This window comes from Eimeria acervulina, genomic scaffold (assembly GCF_000499425.1).
Source record: "Eimeria acervulina Houghton genomic scaffold, Eah_scaff110, whole genome shotgun sequence".
In the NCBI taxonomy this organism is placed as follows: Eukaryota; Apicomplexa; class Conoidasida; order Eucoccidiorida; family Eimeriidae; genus Eimeria; species Eimeria acervulina.
The window spans coordinates 54,038-65,151 of record NW_013550384.1 but is presented as its reverse complement, the minus strand read 5'-3'; the positions used below and the strand labels follow the sequence as shown (position 1 = coordinate 65,151).

Below are 11,114 nucleotides of genomic sequence, written 5' to 3'. Positions count from 1 at the left end.
AACGCTAGCCCGCAAACACAAGCGTAGCGAAGGTATCCGAAGCGCGCTGTAATTAGATCTTCTGAAACAAGAGCTGCGCTTGCTTGTTAACCTGCCACATCCTAGCCAGCAGCTCGCAACTGACCCGAGGAAGGCGCAAGCCTCATATATGAGCGTGAAGATTTCCCATGCCCAATAAGTGCAACCAAAGGGCACGGGTATGCACGGTGGAAGATGCACACGAGCACTCAAAAAGCTAGATCAGATGACAACTCAGGGGGGGCTGCTACCCATTCAGGCAACCCGCTGGGCAATAACTCGCAGCTGCAGCATGAGGAAACTCGCGTGCAAATACGTACAAAGCAGCAGCTTCTTTGTCGCAGTTCTGTTTTTCATGGGAGTCACAGCAATAGACGAAGACATAATTTTACTCCGCTGCGCGCAACCTCACAGTAAGAATGTTACTGAGCATATTTAAAGGGCGTACAATGATGTCGACGCTGGAAAGCAAGAGCAAATAGAAATGTGTCTGGCCGCACATTCAGTTTGCCCGCTTGGGGCTCGCAGTGGTCCAGATGGCGAGCAAGTGTTGCAGCGGAGACGCGCCAAGGCCATAAGCATGCTGGACCCAGAGAATGAAAGCGACTTTGTTGCCAAAAGTTCAAAACCGTGAAATCATGGGGGCAATGCCTCATCCGTGTGGCAAGTCCAGCGTGTATGATGCTAGCAACACAGGCTTGCATGACTTTGTCAACGAGCTTCCATTCCAGGCGCACGCGTGCCCGGCGCCTAAATGCAAACTGCGAAGTCGGGCTACCATACCGTATGTGCAAGAGCGTTGCATCCAGCGTCGTTCGCGAGTTGCAGGACGTTAAATCAATTCACCGCGACCCCACGCAACCGACAGTAGCGTTGGCAACAACTGGCATACCTGCTTACCACCGCATCGGCTATAGCCCATGTGCACCTCCCCACTTGTCCCCAACGCCTTAGCTTCCACATACCCCAAGCACCTGGCTAATGGACCCTACAAACTGTGTCTGCCTTTGCGCAGCAGGCATACCATTGTGTCCTGCCTGCGCAACGTCGGAAACGCCATCTGGCAAACGGTGCAAATGTCTCAAATGCCCCCTGTGCTAGCCGAGCCCCAAACAATCATTTCCACTGCATGCACTATCCATTTCAGCTTCCCACCATTTAAAGCGAACTGCAACTTGGAGAAAGATATCTGCTGCTTCCCACCAAACACCTCCTAGGCCAGTGCGGGTGGACCACCCAAAGTTCCGACCTGCTGGAGACGCACTCCCTTGAAACCACCGGTGTTCCTCACGCGGCTCCATGTAACAGACAGGAGGGCAGCGTCACGAGGGACGCGCAAAAGCCACGGGCAACACACCTCATATACGGCTCGTGCTGACAGCGCGCCAGTCAATCTTTCACTTGCCAAGCTCTTGCCCCCATCACTTCAAATGCGCGGCACCTTGGGAAATACTGCCCACCGTGCGCCCCCAAATAGCCCCTAGGCCAGCGCGGCTGTACCCCAAATTACGACGTGCTGGCGGCGTACTTCCTAAACCCCAGCGGCGTACCTCAACTTCCCTGTGTCAGTTGACAAACTCTGCATTTGTGAATCATTCAGAAGAGACATATGGCAATCCAACTGCTAGTCTTTCACGACGTGGGTTCTCAAAAATGCTGAACGTGCCGGCGGCCCCGCCTTGGGCACAATGGAACAGCGTCAACGTAATGCATTCCAATGCCAAGATATCCATACAGTCGCACTCAGTTGTCCATACGGTGCGAAGGCCACGGTCTCAAAGGCACTGATGATACAAACAACGCAGAGCTGCATCATTGCACACGGCAGTTGCCTTAACCCCGAAAAATGCAAACGCTAGGCCAGTTGAAATTGCCCAGCTGCGACCATACCCCAAACCAAGTTGCACTGCGGAGCCACAGGCATACTACTGCTGCGCAAAGAAATGGTTTTGTACCTGAGCAAGCACGTACTGAGTGGCATCTATCTGCTCTCTCGTAGAGTGGTAACACATATGCTTGCTCCACGTAATGCAGTGAATCGTCTTACTTCCTGCATCTTGTTTCGTTACACGCGCCTGATTTCTTATGCACGCCTTTCATGTGTGTTTGTCCGTGAGTTTCAAACGTACTTTAGGATCACCCCGGTGGTCCATAGATTATTCAGAAATAGTTTACTTTGGGGGCCAAGAGTCAGCAGCCTCTGTGTTTCGCCACAGGTGAAGTCTCCTCGTAGCCCTGCAGGGAAAGGCACACCGAATCGATCCTCGCCTAGTACGCAGAAGCGCCTTTTCCTACTCCACAGTGTCCGAATCAGCAGCAACGTAGAATCTGATGTAGCTGAACACTTTTCTGAATTTTCCATGCTTTCACACATTGCCACCACCAAACTGTGCTCCTGATTAGGAAACATTCGTCAGAGAAAGGCGGTCTACGATGCTTTGCCAACAGCCCTCTAAACAGGGCAACGACCATTCTGCAATGAAACGGTAACGAACTCCTGCGGAGCACCAATCCCGGGAGGCCAAAATAAGTATGAACGCTGACGCTTGTATGGCACATGCCACCTTACAGCATAAGCTGATGTACATAATGAAGTTCCCAAGCGAACCACAGCCTAGCTTGGAGGCACTGCAACCAACGTGCACTACTGCCCCAGCACTACCAATGGTTCGTCTTTCAGTTAACCCTGGCTTGCCCTCACCGAATTCACAACAAAGTCGCTGCCTCTGTAAAAATACAGGTGGCGCCACTGTTTCGACAAAGTGCCTGCCTCCACATCACTGACGGTGCGCTTGCAACCGTTTCAAGCATCTTCCCGGCTGGCGCTACGGGCTCCTGGAAGGAGACAGTGGGTTGACGCATTGGACAACTGCAATTAAGCAAGCGTTCGTAAACACTATCGCTCATCAAAATCACATGTACGCGTTGTAATGCACCAACTGCATCCCTGCACACCGTTGGCCAGGCTCCCCCACAATGTTCACACCAGCGAGCACGCAATGGAATCGGGCCAAGCGGTGTAAATGCAACCAAGCACTGAACCAGAAACGAAGGCAAACGTACGCCACAATAGGACTGTTAAAAGCGACATGCCAACTTACGGAGCAGTCTGACCCGTCTAGGTTGTCCTATCTTCAGCATTCTCGAATTAGCCCCTAGTGTACGCCAGAGATGAATATGTGCGTTCTCTTCAAAAGCACTGGTCATGGCAGGCCACCATGCCAAGGACATAGCACACACATCTGCTGTGCTCACCATTGTAAAGCTGCTGGCAGACTGAGAAACCGGCAGAAACTAGGAGAACCACACTGGGCATTTCGAGGAAGAGCGGCGTCGTCTGCTTTAAGCCAGAGACTGCAGAAGCGTACAGAAACATCGAATGTTGCACAGAATGGCACTGACTACCAGAGAGCTTCATCCTGAGCGGCTGCAAATGCGGTACTTGCGTTTTCCGAGGTGTTGACGCCCAGCACGTGTTGGCATGCATGCTGTACAGCCGGTCGAGTGGCCAGTAGAACTCTGTGAGTGGCAAGCTGCAGTACTCGTGCAACGGGCCCTTATCCATTACTCACTTTCTAGGAAAACGCAGTAAGAAGGAACTAATACATCTCTGCATGAGCATCCCACTTAACAAATCGCCGGCTGATTGTGTCTGCGCAAGCGCGTGGCACAGTCCAAATTGGGAGGCGCGCACAGTAACATTGGTTAAAGGGCACACAGAAGCTCCCTGCATCTGCGATTGTCGTAGATGGCCCCTCGGATCCAGAGATGCCAGGAGAGATCCCTAAACACTCGCGTTCAGCATAACTCAACATCCCGCAGCTTCGGGGAAGACGAACTTACGCCAAAAACAGAAGGGAAAGAAAACTTAATGATGGGGCCAAACTCGCTGAGCCTGAACAGGAGTTGGTTTGCTTCACGTTCATGTGACGTTACTGACACATGCCAAAGAATCCGTTACAAAAGCATACACATGCTCATTGCAGTAGCTGCCATGACGCAAGTCGCCCGCAAGAGGGTTTCTCACGCAGCCTGCACTGTGGAACTCGCAAAAGTTCGATAGCGCTGCTGCCCAGGGCCTCCAGCCGCATGCACCAGCCATGCTTGTGGAGGTGGTTGGCGTTGCTTTTTTCCCCGCGGTTGAGTGAGAAGGAACACCTTCTGTTCGGGACCTTCGCGCACACCACGTGCAGCGCGTAGGATGTATTCTAGGTTCAAACGATATCTGCCGCAGACGAACGTGGGATCCACGCCCAGGGACCATCCCAGGCTCAAACGCCATCCACCGCCAACGAAGTTGGGTATATGGGCACGCAATGCAGGGCTGCAGCGAGTGTAGTTCTCTCTAGATGGTGACCCACAAGGCAAGACGTTTCTCCTCCCTCAGCAAGCCTCCGTGCGGTTACTCTATGAATCTTCATACTCTTGTCGAGCGTCAGTGCTCTGAAGCACTGCAGGACCAGGAATATCATGGCAGTAGTGAGGGCGAGCAGAGCAAGAGCAACAGAGGTCGCCCTAGTGAGTGTGAGCTTTTCTGCTCCGAAGAAAGAGTTATCATTGTGAATAGAAAGCTCATGACGTAGTTCAGCTTCTTCAAAGCCGGAGATCCGTGCGCCGCTACGAACCTCCACAGGCGCGTGAACAACGCGAAAATAAGGCGCCGAGCCGTACATTTTGAAGTGTATAGTAAATATTAGGTTACTACGTTGCAGAAAATCTGTTGTTACAGCGAGACCGTTTTCTCGAGCAATGTTCCATGTTAGATGCATCGGTGCACGGTTGCGTCGTCTGCATGCCCTGAGGGGGTGCTCGACGCCAGTGCACGGCATCCAGGTGGTGCCGGCGACTTGCCTTGGAGCAGAAATATGAACATTTTGATTCACCTGGATTAAAATTATATAAAATCAAACTGTGATATAGTGCATGATATAATTATGGAGTTCACGTTTTGGCCAGCGTAGGGGTGGGGCAACTGGATAAATGCACGGTCACCTGCACCCCAAGGCCGAGCACGGCTCGGAAACCAACAGCTCCGTTCGTTCCATTTTTACAAGTGGACTTCAATGGAGCTTTATTTAATGCTTAAATAGTAGGGAGTATAGTGCAACTCAGGGGAAATGGCGTTTCGCTAGCCTTAGACCTAGTATTTTATCAGTAAACTCCTAGAGAACTATAGTAATGTGAGTTTACGCATTACTGTAGCAGGAAATATTGGGTGACTCACCGTGGTTCTTGTGGGTAACCCGTGTCTCACTGGTCTTAGATAAAGTGAAGCTACTTCTTCTGGCCCAGAGCAATGCAACTACGGGCTGTTCGGGGAAATACAATACTAAGGCACAAGAAGGGAAAGTCTGGGTTTGTTGGTTAGAAGTACATATTTTGGACCGTCCATATCACATCGCAGCTCACGTCCGAAAACTTCCATAGTGTGGATATTCTCCTCCACCACCACCACTCCTTGCGTCCATTTCTAATGAACTCCCCAATAGGAAAAGCAGCTCTTCCGGTGCATTTTTGACGGGCGAAGGCAAGTCTAGAGGCAAGGAACTTCTCTCTACTGTCCCCAGATCGCGACATTCGTCAAATCTGAACGGTCATCCGAGGTGGAGCCACCTTTTTGCTGGATGAGATACACTTACTGTTCTGCCGACGCGAGGAGGCTCGCAAAGCCCCCCTCCCCACCGGGGGGCAGATCCAAACCGATGCCAGTGGAACATCCGGAAAAAAAGGCCGAAGTTTAGAGATATGTTTTTTGGAGTATTTCTAAATTATTCTTGTATTTTGAAAGCAACTTCGGTACCAGTCGCTGGTTTGCCCCACTGTGGGGGTGATGTTCGTTGCTTGTACCTGCCCCAATGAACCATGTGGTGCTAGAGAGAGTCTGAGATCCTATCTGAGGACTGTCGTGTTTTGCAGTCGAGCCACGAGAGTTATGGTAATAAACCCGAAAAAGCAGCTGATAGCTGCTGCAGCTCCCAATAATTTTGGGCGCAGCCGCCCAAGTGCCTGGCTTCGGGAGAAGAGGCGGGCTAACATTCGTTGCAACTCATCTCTCCCCAACTACTGCTGCAAGGCACCTTCACATGCAATCACAACCTAACCCATTCTTGCCATCTGCACATACAGTGTAGATATTCTTATACTCCTTCCGTGCACACTGCCTAACAGCTGCAAGGAAGTACTCGTGTTGCAACTTTAGAGATAATCCCTTTTCTCAAGCCCTTCAAACCTGCGCTGTGGGATGCTTGCGGGGCTGATGCGGTCTTTACCCCTGTCTGAACAGTTCTGTGATGATACAAGCAGAAAAGTTGCCTTAATTAAGCATTAACTTTGTGCATTACCTGTGCCTGCAGATTAGTATGAAGCCACCTCCCGTACACAGGAGTAAATCACGAACCCTTACCAGGCGTGGGTAGGATCCTCCGCCAAAGATGTAGCTCTTGCCTAAATGCTTATCTAAATGGTTGATATAACAGTGCTTCTGTAGGCGTTGTTTTCCATGGACAGAGAAAGAAGGCAGTGATACAGAATGGGGCCTACAGCGTTTCCCGCCGCTTCACGCGAGTGCGTTAGCCTCTGCTGCTGTTTTTCCAGAAAAAGTTCCTTTTTGCATACAATGTGCACACGTTTTCATGTAAGCACTACACGTTGCCTGCTAAGGCCATGCACGCGTTCATGCACCAACTTCGGACCGAGAGTGCCACAGACCATGCTACACCGATCCCTGTACGAAAGCAGCTCCACATGCGCGCAAAACCAAAACCCATTTGCTGCATTTACTGACACTGTAGGCAATCGTCGAACACTCAACATTGCCTCAAGTAGTTGTCGCGCGTGCAAGAAGAAATACATGTACCATGCTCCACGGGAACACAGTACTCCAGCCACACCCAGCCAAAAGCCTCCAGTGCATGCAAACTTGGCACAACAAAAACATTTAAATGGAGAAAAACGAACACGTCAAATTTAAATGCTAGGGGGCACTGAGTGCTTGTGAACAAAGTGTTGCCTCTCAACAGTGAACAGTTGCATGCGTCCTGGCGGCAGTTGTCTTCGGCACTGGCTCCATTCGTGCTTAAAAGATTTGTGCATATCTGCATGCTTGCTACTGAGGAGCAAAGAAATAAATTATCTCTTTTTCTGTTCCTCGTTGCGTATTTCCTCGCTCGTGTTGAGCCACAATGGGGTTCTTCTCGAGCGGTTGGTTCTCAGATGTGCCGTGGCTGCATGTTTATGTGGGCTTTTCACTAACAGTAGAAGCTTTTGAGCAGTATTTAAACCTGAGGCAGCTGCGCCGATATAGTAACAAGAGGAAGCCTCCGTCTTTGTTGAGCTTCTGTGTGTCAGAGGAGGCCTACAGCCAAGCCAATGAGTACAACAGTGACAAGATCAAACTCTCCATGGTTTCTTCTCTTGTTGAATCCGGCGTTTCTATCCTTTCTACTCTGTATTTTTTTGGTCCCTTCTGTTGGCGGATCGCCGGGGCATGGGCAGGAGACGGGGATTACGCTCGTCCCTTGCTGTTCATGGGAATACAACGGGTGGTGTCCGAGTGTATCTGCACCCCTTTCCAGCTCTACGGCGACTTCTGCGTAGAGGAGAAACACGGTTTCAACAAAAAGACGCTGCTTCTGTTCATCAAGGACAAGCTCCTGGGCCTGGGCCTAACAGCGGCAGTTGGGGCACCTATTCTGTGTGCTGTGAATTGGCTTATTAAGTGGGGAGGGGCAAACTTCCATTTTTGGGTATGGCGAGCCAGTTTTTATTTTCTCAGTATTCCTCTTGGAGCCGCATCGTGTTGTTCTTTTGCCGTGTTCCTATCTCATGACAGTCTGCTTCGTAGGGCTAGTCTCCAGTGTTGCCGTTGTCGTCAGGTGCTTATCGGCATGAGTTTTTGAGTTGGGATCATCCTCCTAGTTAGGGTTGCCTAAGAGTGTTGCGCTGTGTGCTTGCGTGCAGCTCTGGGGATTCTCAGTGTTGATGACATTCGGAATGATAGTCATCTATCCGAATCTGATTGCTCCGCTGTTCAACAAGTTCCAAGTCTTAAGAGACAGAGAACTCAGGAACAAAATTAACGCCTTGGTACGAATGGCATGAAGCAGAGCGGATGGCGGTTGAGCGCTGTAGACGCCTTTGTATGGATGGGTGCCTAGGCGGCCTTCAGCTGAGGGCTTGTCTTTTTTTCCTTGTATTTCGTTACCTCCTCTTGCTGATTGCAAGATGCCTGCATCCGTGCGTGTCTCTTTTTCTTTGAATGTTGGTGTCTTTTTGCGGCTTCAATTGCTGCTCCGCAGGCGGAGCAGTTGAAGTTTCCGCTGTGCGAGGTGTACGAGATGGACGGCTCGAAGCGTTCGAGCCACAGCAACGCCTACTTCTACGGTTTTTGGCGCTGGAAGCGGATTGTCATCTTTGACACTCTGCTGCATCTGCCCCACGATCAGATCTTAGCAGTTCTGGGTATGCGCTCGTTAGTTTTGTTCCGTCCCGGCCTGCTTGCCGGTGCTGTTCTCTTTGCACTGCTCTAAAACTCTCCTTTTGTAGCTATCGCGTGCACATGTATCAAGTGTACTGGCCCACGCGCCGCGCATGGAAGACTGTACACAGCGGGTTTAGAGTGTGTCCGGAGCTCAGCAATAAGGCTCACACGAGATACTATTATACCTTGGTCGTAATCAAGTTGTTTTGGTTAGGATGTCGCTTTCATTCTTTGGCGCTCCAAATATTTTGTGGGGCTTCAGACTCTGTTTCGTGTGTCCGTCTATTCAGGCCACGAGCTGGGTCATTGGCAGCGGAACCACTTCACGCAGCGTTTGACGCTTGTGTTTATGAACTTGTTTGTGACCTTTTACCTCTATGGGAAGGTAATGAACAACGACCACCTCTACAGATGCTTTGGCTACGGCTCGGATGCGAAGTCCCCCATTATCGGCCTGATGCTCCTTTCCAATATTCTCGCTCCTGTACGTACACCCATGGCCATCCTGCCTGATTCACTCCAATAATAAGCGATAATTCAAAACGCGTTGTAGCATTTTCCCCCTTGAATGCAGCAGAGAAGACGGTGCGCGGTGCGCGTTTGCATAGAGGCTTTCTGGTGGGTCCGGAGAGCCTCTGCAAACGCACACCGCCTGCATATGCAAATGCGCCATTTTCGTTTTGTTTTGTCAGACGCTCATTCTTATGTTCAGTCTGCGCTGGATCCGGTTAGTTTGGGCCGTGTGCATCAGTGCGTGTCTGCTTTGGGGTTGCTTGGGGGCTGTACGCAGGTGCACACCGTTCTGTCTGTCCTTTCTACGCTCCTTTCGCGAAAGCACGAGTTTCAAGCAGATGCGTTTGCTTGCGAACTGAACTATGGAGAACAATTGAAGGAGGCGCTGTGCACAATTCACACGGAAAACAAGTCAACTCTGGACCCAGACCCCTGGTCAGTTACAAGCGCGAGTCAAAGGCAGTCCAGCGAGAAGCCGACACAGTTCTGATTCTTCTTCTACGCATATCTTGATTTATGCACCGCGTTTACTGATTCACGAATTGCCAAAGTGATACTTTCCCTGTAGAGGGAGCGGAAGGGGGCTGGGCATTCTTAGCATTATGAGCCATTGCTGCGGTGGGTTGCTGGTGAACAGGTACTCGTGGTGGCACTATAGCCATCCGCCACTGTTGGAGCGTCTTTCTGCCATCGACGCCATCCTTAAGAAGGAGGGAAAGAAAGATAAGAACGACCACAGCAGCAGCAAACAGCCAACAGAAACCGACACGGCAGAAGCTCGTCACGAATCGTCCGTTACAGCAAGGGGAAGAAACAACAGGGTAGAAACAGGGGCCAGTCCTGGCCTTTGACAGTTGCAGGATCCGCCTCTTCCCCAACCGCTAGGGGCGTGGAACTTTTTAAGCTGATGGCTTTGTATAGGATAGCCTCGTCGTGGAAGGCCGTTGGACCCTAGTGACTGCAGGTATATATATATATATATATATATATATATATATGCTTGCGCTTCCAGTTGGAAACACGGGCCAACGAAGTTGCACAGCTTCCGCTCGCTACCTTATTCTTGGGATGCGCTGCATAGAAGGGCGCTTCCTCGTGCAAGTACAGCGCATTACGTGCACCGAACCTCCCAGAGGCGGAGCGGCAGCAGTTGCTGCGACAACAGCTCCATCGCTAGCTTCCTTCTATGCAACTTTCGTAAGCGCATGTGGCAACTGAGGAGCGTATGACTTGTTATGCACTGAAAGGCAAATACACCAGACTGACTGAATCAGCGCTTGCTTCTCAAGTGATAGCCGCGCCACAGAGATGGCAAGCAAGCAACGCTAGATGTTGGCCAGACCGCGGCTGCGAACTTCAACATAAGACATGCACCTCACTTTTATCTAAGGGTCTTTCAGTGAAGGCTTTTCACTGAGACTGCTATAGACCAGCACCAACAGGCTAACCGTGAAAACCTCTTCAAACGCGTCTAATGTTTTTTCCTGGTGTATGGGCCTTCTGAAAGGAGGGGAGAAGATGGGAGGAGGAAAGGAGGCTATCAACGACACGATGCGTGAATACTACATCTGCGCCTCCACGTACTGTTGTTCATGCGCAGCTAGTCACTTAAAAGCCCCTACTCACAGCTGAGTGCAAATTTACGTAAGCCTGACGGCAAGGAACCGCACCTACTGCACTTAATGCTTGCAAGGGGGAGCGCAAGTCGGAAATAAGGGATTGAAGGGAGATCCATCGATCCCGACGGTATTTTAGAAGTATTCAACCACCGCCAGGGAGACCTAGGTTCAAAAAGCAGCATGGGAACTGGCGTCTACCTGCGATTCACGATGCGCCAACACAGGAAAAAGCAACAGAGGGGCGGCCCACAGACATACCGTAGCTGCAGAGCAAATGATCTCCATACAGAATGCAGGTGGCATCTGCAAAGTCTCGCTTAGAGAAAGTCATCTGAGCAGGTAAACCCGAAGTTGCAAGAGCGTCGTAGTAGTTACTGGCGTCCGCTTCCTTTTTCCGGGAAGCTATCACCAACTAGCTAGATAGCTTCGATTCGTTAAGAACTGCGATGAAGTTTTAGGGCGCAAATATGCTTTCATCAGAGATT

The 11,114-nt window shown here is 50.7% G+C and overlaps 1 protein-coding gene across 1 annotated transcript; it reads left to right on the top strand.

Moving 5' to 3' along the window:
* Positions 1-7,199: 7,199 nt before the first annotated feature.
* EAH_00017330 (peptidase family M48 domain-containing protein, putative) lies at positions 7,200-9,861 on the top strand (the record flags this gene model as incomplete). Its single annotated transcript, XM_013397653.1, has 6 exons — positions 7,200-7,763; positions 7,978-8,103; positions 8,316-8,478; positions 8,788-8,981; positions 9,288-9,445; positions 9,648-9,861. 6 exons carry the CDS (start codon positions 7,200-7,202, stop codon positions 9,859-9,861), a joined length of 1,419 nt encoding a protein of 472 aa, XP_013253107.1.
* Positions 9,862-11,114: the final 1,253 nt, after the last annotated feature.